At 29.8% G+C, this 19,620-nt stretch overlaps 1 protein-coding gene across 1 annotated transcript; it reads left to right on the forward strand.

Moving 5' to 3' along the window:
- The first annotated feature begins 419 nt into the window (after positions 1-419).
- Positions 420-6,139, forward strand: LOC131650053 (uncharacterized). Its single transcript, XM_058919795.1, has 5 exons — positions 420-497; positions 4,117-4,342; positions 4,423-4,844; positions 5,045-5,395; positions 5,522-6,139. The coding sequence occupies exons 1-5, from the start codon at positions 420-422 to the stop codon at positions 6,137-6,139; spliced, it is 1,695 nt and encodes a 564-aa protein (XP_058775778.1).
- The last annotated feature ends 13,481 nt before the right edge of the window (positions 6,140-19,620 follow it).

Raw genomic sequence — 19,620 nt, forward strand, 5'->3', positions numbered from 1 at the left:
TTGCTAAACTTACTTTATTCTCAGTTGGTTCTTAATCGTCCAATATTATATCACGTACAAAATCACATGTCTTACTGCAGTCCGATAAAACTTTCCCTTCAACCTGAGTGGTACCTTTGTATCACATAAAATACCTTATGCCCTTCTCCATTTCAACCACCCAACTTTAATTCAATGGTTTATATACTCCTTCTATTTCTCCATCATTTTGTATTACAAACTCAAGATATTAAAACTGTGTGACTTGAGGGATAATATGGTCTCCAACTTTCACCTTTTGGTTATAAATGCTTTTTCTTTTGTTGAACTTACATTTCATATACTCCGTCTTACTTCTGCTTAGGTGAAAACCATACGTTTCTAAAGCTCGTCTTCAAGTTTTCAACCTCTCATTTAAATCCTCATTCGAATCTTCAACAATGACTATATCATCTACAAAAAGCATGCCTCTCGGTGTTAGCTCTTGGATGTGTTCCGTGAGTACATCCAAGATTAAGGTAAAAAGGTAAGAGCTAAGGGTTAAACCTTTAAGCAAACCAATTGTAATGAAAAAAATTGTATTTCCTTCCTAAAATTAAACTTTATTTTCTATCTAAATGTTCTCAATCTTTCAAACTTACTTTATATGTTAATCACACAAATATGAGGTGTTTAGAAATATTTCTAAATACTCTGTTCCCAAATTCTAAGAACACAATCTTATGAATTTACCATCATCTATCTAAGATCATACCATTATGAATCTCAAACCCTTCTCTATGACTTAAGCTATAAAATTATGAAGAAATAGACATACATATTTATAACTGTTGAAATCCCACCGACACTTAATGGGTCAAAACACATTTGCATTGTTATATTTGTAAAGGATCTGTCTAGGGCGATGACCATAAGCTTCCCTAGAAAAGGTGACGATCATAACTCCCTCAGGGAGGTACCTCCTCGCCCCTTAGATAATTCCCTATCGCACAATCATGGAAAACATGAGATAAGACGTTTCTTAAGCAAAGAGAAGTCAGGGTCAACACCTGTCCAATGTCTCCTTGAAAATAGGGATTTAACGGTCCACCACTGACTAGGTGGGTGGTGACATTTCCAAGGAAACTCTAGGCTCAAAGCCTCTATAAATACCTCTCCACCAACGGGAGAAAGAGGATAAATTTTAACTCATACAGATCATACCACACTATTGTTACCTAACAAAAGTATCACGGTACAAACAGAGCTTTTCACCTCATGTGAGCACGTCTCCTAAACCACCAAAAAACACCACCATACATGGCTTCTCGCCGCCGTGGGCAGACTCAAACCTCATACATCGTAATATACCTTCTAAGGCCCCTGAGTGCCCCTATCCTAGCAGGGGTAACACGCACACCTGTACTTTTTAACCAGTACATGATCTATGAACTAAAATAACGAAATCTAATATATGCGAATCTAGAAAATCAAACTAGAGCTCCCGCCGCATCGGCTCAACCACTAGGCCGACTGTCCTTCTACCACATTGACTCTGTCGTTCGTCAACTTTCAAATTAATTTATAATTTTGACAACTTTGAAACATATTTCATTTCGTTTGATCGCTTAAGATTTTATAACATTTTTCGACTGTATCAAGATTAATTCAAACTTTCAAAAATTATGTGAGTTGGTCTAGTCTAATGTATCAAGATTAATTCAATCTTTCAAAATTTATGCATTATGCGAGCTGGTCTAGTCTAGTGTTGATATAAGTGGATTTTATTTGTGGTTTTTAGGAGAATCTTAGTCATATAGAATTAAGTGAATTAATTCCGATCCTTATAATTGGGATGCCAGAGTTTTTTGTACTCTTTGTAATCCTATTCATTTATTAAAGAGTGTTTCAAATTGCAATATGTTTTTTTCGATGATTACACGGATCAAGGACGCATGTCTGTCAGATTCATTGGAAAAATTGATACCTTTAATTCAACTGATCTCAAACCATATACTATACATTGATATATCTTCTGTTGTATAGTGCAATTTTTAGCATTTTAAATGGTCCTTCTAACTTATATGCAATATTGGTATAATAAGATAAAATAGAAATTTCATTTGTTTATTTGTTGGAAGTACGTAAATATATATTTGGATTCTACATTAGGCTAAAATATAAGATGAGTCCAAATAAGAACCCTGCATTTTGCTTTTCTTGTTCACCATAGGGAGACTAACTTTACAATACTCAAGTCAAGTTTTTCACTTAATTGAGATGATAATAGTAATAATAATCACTAGATTAAGACTTGCTCAATATGCGGTTGTAAATTAATTTATTTTGTTTTATTGAATTTTAATTAAATATGTTAAGAATTTGTTTTTGATAAATATGACTATTAAATTTACATTATAATAATTTATTAGGAATTATAATCGAAAAAATGATATGAATTAATTATTTTGGCGAGTCTCGGGAACAAAGCTTGGAAATACCAATGGGGAAACGTTGGGAATCCAAGAGACTTTGATGTTACATATTCATTCAAAACCTTAAGACAATGGATGTAAGAATCACCTCTCTTATAAACCCAACATTTCCTCTATTCATTGTCGATATGGAACTTTAGCACTTTCACATTTGAAACCCAACAATCACCCCCACAAATGTGACTCACCCACATCACTATCATAAATCCACACTAGGATCGACTTCCACCCCCACCGAACCAACCAAACTCTAATACCATTTGTTAGAATTAATTCTATGACGGTCAATTGAATATACATGCTCATAAAGTACAGTATATAATTTAGTGCCGAAACCAGATAGTCATACATGCATGTATATAATTAAAACCTACAAGTTGATTTTAACAATACTTGGATCCATTGAGAAACTTCCTGTTGAGGTAATCCTGAAGGTTAAGATACGAACAAATAGTATCTGATGACTTGTGTGATTCTCCATCAACCGATATTCATAATGTCTTGAATACTCTTCAGATGGAGAGAAGAGAAAAATTGTTTGTGCACGGTATATTGAGGACTATAGTCTATAATTAGAGTGATGACCAATTAGGGTTTCCATTATTCTGAATGTGACATTCATACATCCACTCATATTTGAGCTCATATCCAATTAATTAATTAATTTTTAAATAAAATTTAATTAATCTTTTAATTTTATTTGATCACTTAATTATTTAATACATTTAATTTGATAAAATAGCTAATATAATTAAAATATATAAGTCAACATAATAAATATTTATTGGAATATTAAAATAATATCTATAAAATATTTCAATAAATAATATATAAAAGTATATATTTTATTTGAAAGGAAAATACATGCTTATAAATTTGGAGTGACATACGTAATTTAGTTTTACCAATTTAAATAATAATAAAGTGATTTTTTGTTTTGTTTTGATTCTTATAGATTTTTAGTACTTATCTTTGGCTTAGATATTTAATTTTAAGTCTTTAAATATATGTATTTATTTTTTGTGTTGAATAACATTAAAAGTTTATTTTTAATAATTATCTAATAAAATTTTCAATAACTTTAGAAAATTTATGTCTTTTTTGTCCAACATTAATTGTCTAATGAATAAATGATAGAAAATTTTCTAAAGTTAAATGATAGAAAATATATGTCTTTTTGTTTGTCTTTAATTTATTTTTCGGTATTATATGAAAAATATAATAGTGAAATATATTGACACTGTAAGAAATTACTGCATATTTTATTATATTTTAAGATCAACTTAGGGTCTGTTTGGTTGGAGGTAGATGGAGGGGAGGGGAGGGGAGGGGAGGGGATATTTGTAAATATATTTGTTTGGTTCACTTTTTATGAGGGGAGGGGAGGGGAGGGGAGGGGAGCAAAATCCCTCCTAAACTCACTTTTTGCTCCCCCCCAAATTGGAGGGATTTGGAGGGGAGGGAAGATTTATTTATTAAAATTTTATTATGTTCCCTAATTTATCCTCAAATATATTTCCCCTCATGAAATTTCTAGTAGTTATAGATTCTACCCGTATTTTAAGGTAAAATTTATTATTAATAAATTATATTCCCTACATAAAAATACTAAAATTTCTAGTATTCATAGATTTTATTGATAAAAAAAATTATATTGTATTAGGATTGTGTTGGTGCAATTGATGGAACACATATACGTGTCAAAGTATCTGCAAAAGATGCCCCTAGATATCGCGGTAGGAAAGACTATCCGACACAAAATGTTTTAGCAGCATGTACTTTTGATTTAAAGTTTACTTATGTGCTCGCGGGATGGGAAGGGTCTGCCTCTGACTCTAGAATAATAAAGAATGCATTAACACGTGAAGATAAACTTAAAATTCCTCAAGGTAATACAAGAATAACCTAGACTTATAGTTGTTTATATTATATTTTAAACTATCACATTTATTATTTACCTTTACTATAGGAAAATATTATCTTGTCGATGCTGGATTCATGTTGACAAGTGGCTTAATTACGCCTTATAGAGGAGTTCGGTATCACCTGAAAGAATATTCCGCTAGAAATCCACCCCAAAATTCTAAAGAGTTGTTTAATCTTCGACATTCGTCTTTACGCAATGCAATTGAAAGAGCCTTTGGTGTATTGAAAAAAAGATTTGAGATTTTATCTAATTCAACAGAGCCAAATTATGGAGTCAAAGCTCAAAAATTAATCATTTTTGCATGTTGCATTCTTCACAATTATCTGATGAGTGTAGACCCGGATGAAGACCTTATAGCAGAAGTAGATGCTGAACTTGCAAATCAAAATGTATCGCATGACAATCATCAAGGTTCAAGAAGTGACAGAGATGAGCTTGCTATGGGCGGGGTTATAAAAGATAGTGTAGCACATCAGATGTGGTTAAATTATCAAAATAATAATTTAGCTTAGAGAGTCTAACTTATATTTTATAATATTATTTTTATGTTTGTTGTTCCTTGATGAACTGGTACCAAATTTATTATGATGTTTATTATGTTATTGGAACTTTTTGTTAATTATATTTATTAACTTTGCTGTGTTATAATTGTTCATTTTCATAGTTTATGGAATCGAATAAGCAATTACCAATTAATAATGGTAATTCTGGAACTTTAACTTGGAATAGAGCCATGGATGATGCTCTTGTTGATGCTTTTATGCATGAATATGAAAAGGGGAACAAAGTCAACGGTACATTCACTACATCAGCATATGAAAACATTGCAGCTGAACTCCGTGCATTATTTGGGAACAAAATTGACAAGCTGAAGATAAAAAACCGTTGGAAAACTTTGAAAAAAAACTTTACTGAATATTATGACATTTTTAAAGGCGGTATGAGCGGATTTTCTTGGAATTCAACTACACAATTATGGGATGCCGAGTCAGAAGTTTGGGATGCTCTAATTGAGGTAACTTTTGTATGAACTTTTTGTATTTTAAAATATTTTATTAATCAATAATTGTATAACTTTTATTAATCAATAATTGTAAAACTTTCATTAATCTTATATCTTTTATTTATCATACTTTTTCAGTCAAAACCAAAAGCATCAAATTGGAGAAATGTACCACTTCCAAATTATGAGAAGATGGTGATACTTTATGGACCTAATCGAGCGGATGGAGAGGAATCTGGTACTTTAAAAGAGACAAGAAAACAAAAGTCATCGGTCACCAATGAAGACTTTGTCGAAACTATTCAAGATATTGATGACCATGTTGCCCGAAATGAGGTGAATTTGGAAAGCTTTGATGTTGGTTACGATTTTTCTGTACCTGAAACACAGTCACCAGATCCGTTAAGTGGGAGTAAAAGGAAGAAAATGAAAGTGGTAAAAAACAAAGATACAAACAACGATATTACTGAACTCCAAGAATCAATTGTCTTGGTTGCAAATGCACTAACCGAAGGAAATGCTGCAATACGAGAAGGAAATGAAATAATGAGAGAGCGCCAGAAATATGAATTGCCTCCAATTTCAGGGGAAGAAACATGGAATTTAATAAAGGAGTGTGGATGTGATGCAAAGTCATTGCCGCAAATATATTGCACTGTAATGAAAGATGCTGACAAACTTAGGATGATTCTCCAGTGTCCACCTGAAGCCCGCAAAGCAGTGATAATGCAAATGGTCTTTGGCTCATCTGATTGATCACTTTATAATAGTTTTATGACTTTTATGAATATTTTATTTACAATTTAATGTTTCTGAATATTTTGTTTACAACATAATATGTTTTTCGATATTTTCTTTAAATTTGTGTGGTTTATAATATGAACAGGTTTTTTATTTGGTGCCTCTGACTCTATAATTATTTTTATTTAGAATTAATTTTACCAAATACAAATGAAAATATTTGTAAGGTTAAAAAGGTAATTTAATTTTAAAATCCCTCCCCTCCCCTTGTGAACCAAACATATATGTTGTTAAAAACCCCTCCCCTCCCCTCTTTGAACCAAACATATATTTAGTTAAAATTCCCTCCCCTCCCCTCCCCTCCATTCCCCTCCCCTCTATTAAATTCCCTCCCCTCCCCTCCCCTCCGTTGAACCAAACGGACCCACATCTCTTTGAAAATTATGTAAGAACTACTTTGAGAATTAAAAATATTTGTTTTAAATGTCACTTTTATTGCTATAATTTCAGAAAGCAACACATTTTATTGTGTTTGGATTCCCACATCTCTTTTATTTTTGAAATTTTAAAGAATATACTTAATTGAAGTCATTGTTACGTTGTTAAAATATTTTTTGCTATGTAAGAACTACTTTGAACCAAACATATCTTTGAAAAATTATGTAAGAACTACTTTGAGATTAAAAATATTTGTTTTAAATGTCACTTTTATTGCTATAATTTCAGAAAGCAACACATTTTATTGTGTTTGGATTCCCACATCTCTTTTATTTTTGAAATTTTAAAGAATATACTTAATTGAAGTCATTGTTACGTTGTTAAAATATTTTTTTCAAAATGAATATTAAATTTGTATTCTTCAAAATATTTCTTAAAAAAAGATAATTGTTTTAATAAGTTAAATCCCGAATAAGTTATCAATATTCAAAGAAGTCATATATGTATTATATCATTTTAAAATTTTTGCAATGTGATTTTAAAATCAACAACTGGCTTCTCATGTATTATTTTTTATAAATGGAATGATGAAAAATACTATACCATTTAATTTGTAAAAATTGAAGGAAACTATTTTTTTTTTGTAATAAAGAGGGCCTAGGCCCAAAAGAAAGAAAAATTACAATAAAGTCAATATCAAGAATAAGGTTTCTGTTACATCAATATATAGCAAATTCTTAATAAAACCTGGAGCATCTTCTAGGAATAATATTTTTTTCCACTATCAATACCAGTTTTTGCTAGTGCATTCACACATTTCTTCACTTCTTTATTAGAGTGAATCACTTTCACTTCCTCATGCATCTCCATGAACTGGTAAATCTCCTTGATCAAAGAGTAGCCATCTATATCCATTTTTTCATTCTTTAGAATTTTGACAATAGACCTAGAGTCCACATTCAACTCTACTTTCCTCATTCATAATCTCTTGGTAAGAGTTAATCCTTAACAAAATTCCCCAGAGTTCTACCGGAAACACACCACACATCCTAATATATTTAGAAAATCCACCTTACACTTTCCACGCATGTCTCGAATAATACCGCCACAACCAGCTACCTTGTTAGCCTTACACGCCCCATCCGTGTTAAGCATGATCCAATTCTCCTCGGGAGCTTTCCAGCCTACCATGATTATAAAATTTTCTCAATTCGATGTCACTCCATTATTTCTCATAACACCATCGTATTACGCTACTCTTTTCTAGACATAACTTCCCATATACTATGGTCTTTGACATTGCTCTTCATGATGCACATTATTTACGGCATAACCACTAGTTGTGACAATTCACTGCCCAAAATCTATTTCATTCACTATTTTTCCAAAGATTTAATCTGATCCACTCATCAAGTTCCATGGTAAAAAAAGTCCAGCCTAATGTTGGAAGGGACCTTGTTCATCCACAGCTGCATAACTTTAAAGTAATCTCTAAATACTTGGATGGTAGTTTTTCTCACACTTCTGCATAGCTTACACTCCGCCCCTCCTATTCCTTTCATGCACTTTTAAAAATCAGTTAAAAATCTGTCATGAACAATCATTCAAACGGAAATTTTGATATGTTCCTGGACTTTCAACTTCCAAAATTTCCTCCAAACTTCTTCTGTATTTGCTTCTCGTGATTGGCTAGTCGAGCATACATTTCTTTAATAGAGAATCAACTCTTGCTGGTACCTTGTTAGGAGTAAATTAATGGTAAATTCATGTGTTAATATAAGTGATTTCTTCTCTAAACTAATGCAAATTGTGATGAATCCATAGGTTTTTATGAAGAATTGAACTGAATAAGTTTAGTTCATGTATAAAGCAAATCGAATCACTTGTGGGTGTTATTGTTGCAGGTTTAGAGCTGAACTGGAGCTTTAGGAGAACATGAAGAGGAAAGGAAGCTAGAAGTATCAAAGGCAAAGCAAAAAGATGAAGTTTGACAAGGGCGCGCCGCGGGAGTTCTAGCCAGCGCCGCGCCAAAGTTTCTGTTTTGAAGCGCGCCGCGCCAATCCGATGCCGCGCCGCGGCCTCGGCGTTAAAAGCCCAAAACTTCTATTTAAAAAGCCCTAGCTTCCAAGAGAAAAACAACTTGGTAGAGATCTTTTGTGAGCGAAATTAGGAGAGCATTCTGAGTTTGCAGTCAAGAACAACAATTGAAGGCCAATTCTTTACCAATCGAAGACATTCCATTGATGAAGATGAATCCCTCCATTGATTCTTGTGTGTTCTTCATGTCTATGGAGAGCTAAATCCCTCTTGTTGAGTCTAAGGTAGTAGTTAACCTATGAATATACAATACCATTGATTAATTCCTGTGAACAATTATTTGAATTCATTATCAATAAGAAACCTTGTTTTTATTCTTAAATTATCGTCGAATCTTTGATCGAAAGAAAGGATTTAACTTTTGCCCTAGGTTACTATATTGATTCAATTGCAATTTGCAGAGATGGAATTGTAATTGGGTTTTCATAATTATCGTTCTTAATTACTATTATCGTTATTGATATTTGGAGAGATCGAATCTCATACCGGTAAAAGTTTATCTAATTTGATTTGCAGACATGGAATCTTATTTGAGGATAAGTGAAGATAATGATTCAAAGGATTGTTCTATTGTGAATTAATTGATAATTGTATAGGATTAGGTTGATGAACCCTAAAGGCTCAACATATTTCCTTAATCGTTAACAAATTCTCATTATTTGCATTCTTCTTATTATTTATATTTGACAATATTAGAATCATAACACAAATCCAATTACTTTTTCTAACTCAAAATAATTAACTATAGAACGGCAGTGATATTAACCAATCCCTGTGGATACGATATATTACCGAAAATATTTACCCAAAAATACTTTCAACATACCTGCAATGATAAACTCGTCTTTCATGTATTCTGGTATTGGAGGAAGGCACAATTTTATTTTCTACATTAACGTTTCCAGCATCCAGTGTTGCATTTTATGCCAATCCCATTCTCCATCTTAAGCAACAAGGTCCCCCAACTTTGCATTAAAAAACTCTCTAGGGATCTGCAGATTTAACTCTTGAATAATAACACCTGATTCTGTAACACCCTGTGTTTCCGCTTACCCCGCAGGGCTTCCGGCCTACCAAGCATGTCACCAGCTTAATCAATAATCCCCTAGGTCCGCTTATCGGCTGCCCAGGAAATATTGTTTTTGCCTCCCGCAGGAATCGAACCACGTACCTAGGGGTTAAGTACGTATTCATAGCAATTCCTGCTACCATTATGCAACTTCTATTGGAATTGAGACTTCACACACAAGAGGGGGAGGGGATGAATTGTATTGTTTGGAAAAATATGGTTTTGAAAACTTGTTCATATTAAAAATAGAGTTTGAAAAACTTAGGCAGTAAAAAAGTAAATAGCAGAAAATAAATTGCGAAATTTAAAGAGTTTAAGGGAAGAAGAAGAGCACCGAGAATTATAGAGATTAGGTCCAACCAAAAGGATTGATCTTGAGAGTTTCCAATAATAGTTGAGAGATTTTAGTATGAAAGACTCACGAACCCCCTTATACAAGGAAATGATGGTTGATCTTCAACCAAATAATATAAGACGATGGATATAGGCGTTTGCGTATTTTATTCAATATATTATTGAGACTGAATCTACCCATCTTCCTTTCCAAAGGTGGATTAAATCAATTAGTCTTCTTTCCACAAACACAGACTTTGGAGCGGTTAGTCTTCAAGTTCTAAAAAAATATAAGCTCAATACTTTGGTTTTAGCCAGGCTAACCAAAAACCTGCGAAGATTTTAACCAGGGTGATCTCAAACTTGTGAAGCTTTTAATACCGGATTGAGCTTCAATCTATCTTGGTTTTAACTGGGCTAACGAATATGAAGATTTTAATACTGGCTAATCTTCAACCAAACCTAGGGCTGATTACACAATCCTCTAATATAAGCTTTTATAGGATGAGCTCATAACCCATATAAATCCATAAATGAAAAATATTCAATCTAGGTGTATAAAAAGATCCCCTTCGTGAATTTTACAATTCTACCCTTTCTAGAAGTACAAATATATCCCCACTCACAAAGGAACTTTTCTCACAAAGGCATTTGGTTAAAATATTTAGTGTGATAAAATTACATAAAACTTTAGAGAGAGAGAGAGAGAGAGAGAGAGAGAGAGAGAGAGATGAAAATTTCAAAACACGATTATGGATGCTTTGAAACGAGAAATGAGACTTCTATTTATAAGCAAGAGGTTGACTAAAAAAGGAATCACATTTAACATATTTTACTATCAGCTAATCGATTATACCAAGTTGCTAATTAATTAGATAATACAAATATACAATTGTAAGTCCTCAAAATAGAGATTTAAGACATCTAGCCATTGCACATAACCAAGGCACATTCAAACTAGCTTGGGTCTTAAGTATGTGCAATTCTAATCGATTGGATATATGTTCTAATAGATTTGAAAAGTTAAAATTTAGCCCATGGCTTATTTGACTGCTCCCAATTAAAATGATACAACTTCTAGATGTTGTTTTTAAAGTATTTTCATTTGGTAAATCATTTTGAAAAAGGTTTTGGTGTGTGCGTGTGTGTGTGTTTTAGCCTTGTGTTTTTATGGAAAAGCCCCTCTGCTTTTACATATGTTCACTCACTTACTAAAATAGAAGATTATTAATTTTCTATAAGCTTTTTCCAGACACTCTTCTTTATGTTGAAACTGCTTGAGATCTCTTGATATGTGGCTTTAAATTATTTTGATTTAATTTATCCTAATTGGATAATCAAGCTTCCTAAACCATAATACTTAAATTTGCATCTTTAACTGCTTAATTGTTCATGCTTGACTTATCATAGTTGTCATCATGGTGGTTGTCATCATCAAAAATAGATGTCATATTACTTGCAAAACAAGGTTCCGCAACTTCCACACTAGTTTCATGAGACAAGCTTTATTCATTTGATCAAGTTTTCTTAGCCCTAAGCCTCCTGCATCTTTGTGCTTAGTAATCACATCTCAATTGATTGCATGGTACTTTTCTTTCTTGAATCCCCCTAAATTAAATCCTCTTTAATATGTATCATCAATAAAAGCTTTAGGTAGAATATTTGTCATCATAGAATAAATTGATATTGCTTCCATTACACTCTTCGCCAATGTAATACGACATGCAAAAGAAAGATGGTTAGTTTCTAGCTAGCCAACTTTGATGAAAGTTATCCCATAAGATATTGGTAATCACTTCTTCTTATACTTTTTCCACTTAATGGCCCTCCAAGATATTTTCCAATGTTATTTGTTTCCCAGAAGCTAGTCATTTGCATAACCTCTGCCTTTATGCTTAGAGCAACATTCTTGGAAAACATCACACACATTTTTTCTTTACTTACTTTCCTGCCAGACATTTCACTAAAATATTGAAGGATATTCATAACACACAATATTTGACTATTCTTGGCTTCACCAATTAATAACAAGTCGTTCACAAACATCAACTGAGAGATCCAAGATCCCTTCTTCCCCATGCAAAGAGCTCTCCGCTTTTTCTCATTGGTTGCCTCCAAAATGAGATGAGAAAGCTTTTCCATGCACAACACAAACATATAAGACGGTATGGGATCCTCTTGCCTGTTGCCACAATGCGGCCTAAAGAAATCACTCTAACTCCATTCCATTTAATATTTGTCTCGATACCCGTACTTGTGTTCATGATTACATTTGTGATGCTTTTTGGAAATTGAATTTCCCAAAGCACTCTCCAAATAAACTCCCAGCTAACTTTGTCATACACTTTAGATAAGTCTACCTTGATTACAAAGTATCCCCTCATGCTTTTCATATTTTGCATGATGTGCATAATTTTTTTGGCAATTACAATGTTCTCATGCAAATTCCTCCCTAAAATAGATCCTATTTGATAGGGAGAGACAAGTTTCGGGATGCATGTTTTTAATTTATTTACCACCACCTTACTCACCACTTTGTATATAGCATTACAAAAAGATATGGGATGAAATTGAGATATTGTTTGAGGTTGAGCAACTTTATGAATTAAGCAACTGTCCTCCTAATTAATATTTATTAAAGGTAATATAATAAAGCTACACATAATTCTGTTTAATTTGGTTCATTCATTTAAAAAAAACATTGATTCATTTAAAAGGGATTTCATTTAAATTAGTTTTTGATATTATTATAAATGTGCAATAAAATATATTAGTAACAAAATAAATAGGTTTAATAAAAATATAATATATAATATATAATATATTAAATTAAAAATAACAATAACCCATCATACTTTTTTTTTTGGTATGATGGAGGGCTAAAGCCCAAGAAAAAGAACAACTACCCTACGCCAGCACTAGTCACGGATATACCGTCAAGATCAAACTTCAAATGTTTATGCAAAAACTCAGGAGGTTCCTGGAAAATCTGAATACCGCTCTGCATGATTCTTCCATATCTTGCAAGCTCATATGAATAACCCATCATACTTTAAACAGATAAAATAGTACAATAAAAATTTAAAGTTAAATTAGTAAATATTATTTAAAAATTAAAAATAAATAAATAATAAATTAACATAATATACCATATTGATAAAAAAAACTATTAAAATTTATATATGCGGCTTGATTCCAATTTTAAAGAGGAATAAGAAAACAAGTAGTTTCCATTAAAATACATTTAAACACCTCTAATAATATTTATTTCAATACAATTTTTAATGTTTAAATTAATTTATAATTTTCATTTGAATCGGTTTGAACACCAAAAATTATAAAATTATTACTTAATATTTATATTTTATTATGATTGTCACATTAGTAAAAAATATATTTTAAATAGGTATATTTTTTAATTTTTAATATAATATTAATTATTTTTATTTATTTTTTCTAATTATTACTTTATTTTACTTTGTATATATCTCTAATATAAGAAAATTTGTTGTTCTGGAAATCACAAAAATACCCTTTTTTATCTTAGTATAAATTAATAATTTGGGGCAACAAATGTCTTTTGTTGGTTTTTTCCAATTTACTTTTCACTTTCCAACTCACTTTTCACTTTTCACTTTTCACTTTTATTACTTTATTATTATTATTTCTAATAAATTATTAATCAAATTATTTCAATAAATTATTTTTTAATAAAATGATTATTATGATCATTTTGAATGATTGTTAATTTACATTTACAATAGTATTTAATATTTAAAAATTAACTTTAGTAAGTGAATATTAATAACGAAGAAATATAATTTGAAATATTTTTTATTTTAAGGTATAATATTTTTTAAGAAAATAATAATCATTTTAGTTTTAAAAAAATTATTTCAGTCAAAATGAATTTAAATATATACTTGAAAAGGTGTGTAATTGGATAAAATACAAAAATGTGTGTCACTTATCATTAACTTTAAGTTATATGATTCAAAATATTATTATATTAATATATTTCACTAATGAAGTCTATACAATCAAAATAATGTTAGCACAATTAAATATTAGAAAAATTATTTGTTATTGATGTTATTTCACAAATATATGTTATCAATGTAAATAGGAGAAATATATATATATCTACGGGAAAAAAGTGTATTAGTTATTCAATTGTATCATACTACTATTATTTATAGTCAAATTTTATTAGCATCAAATTCTATTGATTCAGATATTTTTGTAAATGATACCTAAACAAAAATATTATTTGTATATGGAAAAAAATCAATTATTGACCTAAATATTTGTATATATGAAAAATGGTATTTATGATCCAAAAAATTTTTATTCAGAAAAGGTATAGGGAAAAAAAACTATTATTGATCTAAATATTTTTATGTAACGATACCTAAACATAAATAATATGTGTATATGAGAAAAATCTATTAATGATCTAAATATTTTTATATATGAAAAATGGTATTTATGATTAAAAAAATATATACGGAAAAAAACTATTATTGATATAAATATTTTTATATACGAAAAATTTACAATTGGTTCAGATATTTTTGTAAACAATACCTAAAACAAATAATATTTATGAGAAAAATCTATTAATGATCTAAATATTTTTATATATGAAAAATAGTATTTGTGATCTAAAATATTTTGATTCAAAAATAGTATACGGAAAAAAATCTATTATTAATTTAAATATTTTTATATACGAAAATTTACTATTTATCCAGATATTTTTCTAAATGATACCTAAACATAAATAATATTTGTATACGGGAAAAAATCTATTATTGATCTAAATAATTTGATTCAAATTTTGTTTTTGATTTAAAATAAATATATTATGTAACCAAATGCGCGCACCAAACCAGAACCCGTGCGTATGCACAGGTTTGTTACTAGTTTATAATAAAGATGGATACACCAATGTAAACTATGATTAATTTAATAAAATTATGCCATATTTAATTATTCATAGTTTTTTTATTTAGGATTTAATCCATATACATTATTAATATAATTTTATCATCATTGTCACAATTTAATGATTTAGTTGTTTTCTTAAGTCAATAGCAAAAAAAAAAAATTAATTTAACTTTTAACATTGTCAATCAACAATAATTATTAAAAGTAAATGAATGTTGATTTTGTTGATAAATAATTTATAAATAACTTATGGATCTTAGAGAAGTATATATAGACAAACCAAGGAAAGAGCTAGATGCCTTTTGATGGCTATATATGATTGGCATTGACCTACTTGTCCAAACTCTCTTTGGAAACTTTACTTTTTCTGTCAAACATTTGGGATTATTTTACACCACACCACACCTTCCTAAACCCAATACCAATACCACTGTCTCTATCTCCATTCTCCCATACTTTTAACTAATAATAGACACCACTTGTGGATATAATAGCTAGCCACTGCAATGCAGCTATACAATAATACTCAAACCATGATTCACATTTTGGTTCTCATGACAACAAACACACACTAGTTAAATAAATATAAACAACGACAACAATATCAGAAATTTGAAAGTACCATTTCACATTTGTTTGTTACCTCTCCAAGCCTAATTACTTTTAACTTATGGATATGAATTAGTTTCTAATTTGTCTTCTTTTATCAATTCTTCCAAAATAACTATGTCTTGTCTGTTAAAATAAGTGATTATCTATCTTGATAGTCAAAGCATTTGAATTTATTTCAAATCTTATGTTGGCATTGTATACATACTTTCTTAGAATTTGTTAAATCAAACTTCATGAAATCAGGTTAAAAAATTTGGTGAAAATGATAAGGTTCAATTTAAATCAAATAATTTATTATGTCGGATAAAAATAGTAGCAATTAAAATAAATGACATTCAGCTACAATAAGACTAGGGGTGGCAAAACGGGCCGGAGCCCGCCGGACCGACCGCGCACCCGCCAAAAATTGGCGGGTTGAGTTGGGATTTTAGGCTCGCCGCTCGCCAAAGTCCGCCCCGCCAAAACCCGCCGCCCTCCATACCCGCCCCGCCAAAGCCCGCCGCTCGCCAAAACCCGCTCCTCCTCCAAAACTCACTTTTTTTTAGTTAATTCTAGTAATTGCAATTCTTGATGGTTTATTTTATACATTTATTTATAAATATATGTAATATTTTTTAGAGTAAATTTGCTAAAAAATTACTTTTATAAAAAATTGTTTTAAAAAATAAGTGAAAAGTTTAATTAAAAGGTAAAAAAAGCATATTAATCTATTAAAAAAATATAAATAAAAATAGGCGGGTAAGCCCGCCGCCCGCGTACCCGCCACCTTGGCGGGGCGGGCATGATTTTGATGCCCATTTTACTTGGTGGGCATGCCCGCCCCGCTCGTTTTTTGGCGGGCATAAGGCGGGGCGGGCGGCGGGCGGGGCGGGCGGCCCATTTTGCCACCCCTAAATAAGACGAGAAAGACGGAAAATTTGTTTACCCAGTTAGATCAAAAGATCTACGCCTGAAAAAGAGAGAATAGTTCCACAATTCACTATACTTAAAAAGTTGTTACAAGAGATTACAAATGAGTTAAAAGAAAATAGCATCCGCCTTTAGAATTTCCAAAACAAATTTCGAAGGCTCCCAAGAAGAAACTAGTTACTTAAACCTAAGGTATCAAGAAGTATTAAGGTATCAAGAAGTATTGTCTAATTCTTCTAGATAACTCTAAAAGATTTCCCTAAACTCTAAATCCTTGTTTCTCACTTTTGCTCTAAAGCTTTAAAATTGTCACATTATAATAATAGAAGAAATACTTATTTATAATTACTAAAATCCAACTGATGCATAACAAAACCCAAATCAAAACTCATTAATTGATAGAATAAAATATTATAAATATCTTATAAATTTTTTTCCATTAATTTAGACTATTTCTAAATTAATATATATTCAATATTGTAACATTAAATAAACGGATCAACAAACCGAGTAAATCAAACTTGATATCCACGAGCTGGACATTATTGCTGTTTTTCGGCTTCTTGAATTTTGACAATTTTGAAATATGTTTTCTTTCTCTTCACCACTTAAGGTTTTAAGGCATACTTCAACAATAATGATTATTGTCCGTCGCTAGGGGTGGGAATAGGCCAGACCGGCCTACAGAGGCCTATAGCCTAGCCTATTTAAGGTTAGGCCAAACCTATTTAATAAAAAGATCAGACTTAGACTTTTTTAAAGTCTATTTAATTAAATAGGCCAGGTTTAGGCTATTAAAAAATCTATGAAGCCTTATAGATTAATTTATATTTTTTATATATTAAAAGTAGGCTAAATAGGCTGGCCTATATATGCATATATATTAGAAAAATGCTTAATAGACTGACCTATATATATGCATATATATTAGAACAAAGACTAAATAAGTCGGCTTATATATTCATATATAGGTCGGCTTATAAGGTTTTTTTAAGTAATATGAACTAATTGAAAACTTTAATGAGAAACAAATTTTTAAATAGACTTTCAAGCTAGGCCAAACTTTAAAAAAAGTCTTGTCAAGACAAAAAAAGGAGACTATAATAGACCATAGACCAGACTCAGACCTTTTAAGTTTATCGAAGGCAAACTCAGTCCTTCTAAAGCCTAACCTAGCCTATTTTCACCCCTATCCGTCACTTATAAATATGTTTTTAAATTTTATTATTTGAAAGTTTGAGAAGTGTCATTAGCTAAACGTTCATGATTTAAGAGATTTTGACACCACACATCCATTCAAAATTTATATATATATATATATATATATATATATATATATATATATATATATATATATATATATATATATATATATATATATATATATATATATATATATATATATATATATATATATATACACCCGTGCAAGGCACGGGACAAAAGGGGAAATGGACGCTCAGGGTTCTAAAAAAATTTATTATTATTTTTTTAAAACAAAACAAAATACCAAATTCAAAGTTATTATGATTTATTTATTAACAAAATTAAATTTTTAAATGAATAACAAATAAATAAAATAAAATAAAAACTATTCTTAAAAAATGGAATGGAGCGCCCCATTTCTTCAATTCTTTTTTTAAAATTTTTTAAACTAAATTTTTCAAAATTTTATTTAATAAAAACAACACATTTATATCAAAATATTTATATAATGTTAGGATTTAAATTTTTAAAAGGGGAAAGGAGCACCCCATTCCTTCAAGTCTTTAAATTTTTTTATATATTATTTTAAAAACTTTGTATTTTAAATTTAAAATAATTTTAAAATACAAATATTATATACATAAATAATTAAAAAATAAAACATTTATATCATGTTAGGATTACTACATTATTTTTACTTTTATTTTCTTTACAAAAAATATCATAACATGTGTGTTTGCACACGTACTCGTGTGATACGCATGCTTTTGTTTTCAAAATGTAAATGAGAAAAAGAAAATTGTTTTGCCAAAGTAATCAATTATTTTTAAAATAAAACTAAAATTGTTTTAACTCAATTGTTTTACATCGATAATTTTACATATATATTATCTTAAAAAAAATTATATCTTAAATTAAAAATAATTTCAAAAATTAAAATATTAGATGCATAAATAATTAAAAAACAACATATTTTTCTTGTGTTTGGATTAATACATTACTTTTACTTTTATTTTTTTTAATTGTACGAAAAACGTAATAACTCTTATGCGCATGAATTTTGGTATGGTTACCGTGCGTTTACACGGTACTTGTCTATTACCCGTGTGTTTTTAAAAATAATTAGCCCGTGTCTATAAACTTTTTAAATCTAAAAATATTTTAATTTATAGTATATTTTTGTCTAGTACATAAATATTATTTTTATTTAAGCCATTTTTATAAATTTTAATTTTAAATTAATTTTTGTGATGTAGTGAATTGTTGATAAAAAAAGTCACGATAAAAAAATATAAATATAATTTAAGAAACATATATTTTTCTTAATTTGAAGCTAGTGACAATTTAAAAAAAATCAATATGCAATTAAATTCTAAAAAAGGAATTATATTTTGCTCAAGAAACAAAAATAAACACAATCAAATAGTTGTGAAATAACGTGCACATTATAGACTAAAAATCAATGATAATTACTATTGACATTTATAAGTATGATAAAATATTAATATGCAATTATTTCATAATTAATATGATTCTCCTAAGCAATTATTAATGATAAAGCATAATCAAAATCAAGAAATTCTAGTCAACATTCTAGAAACAAACTATATTTAAGACATTTAGATATTTTTTTTTTTTTTTTGCTATTTGCACCGGTGTCGACCCACCACAGGTGGGCCACTAATCCGGCTCGTGCGGAGAGACATTTAGATATTTTAGTACATAAGTAAAACATTTCAACAGTGATAAAAGTTTGAAATATTTGAATATTAGGTACCATCTTTACTTCTTTTTTTTTGGGTAATGTTAACTTGTGCCCCAAAGACACAAGTTAAGAACTAATTGAAGTTGGAACTTATGTATTGGTTTTAATAAAAATATT

This window comes from Vicia villosa, linkage group LG2, assembly GCF_029867415.1.
Source record: "Vicia villosa cultivar HV-30 ecotype Madison, WI linkage group LG2, Vvil1.0, whole genome shotgun sequence".
Lineage (NCBI taxonomy): Eukaryota > Viridiplantae > Streptophyta > Magnoliopsida > Fabales > Fabaceae > Vicia > Vicia villosa.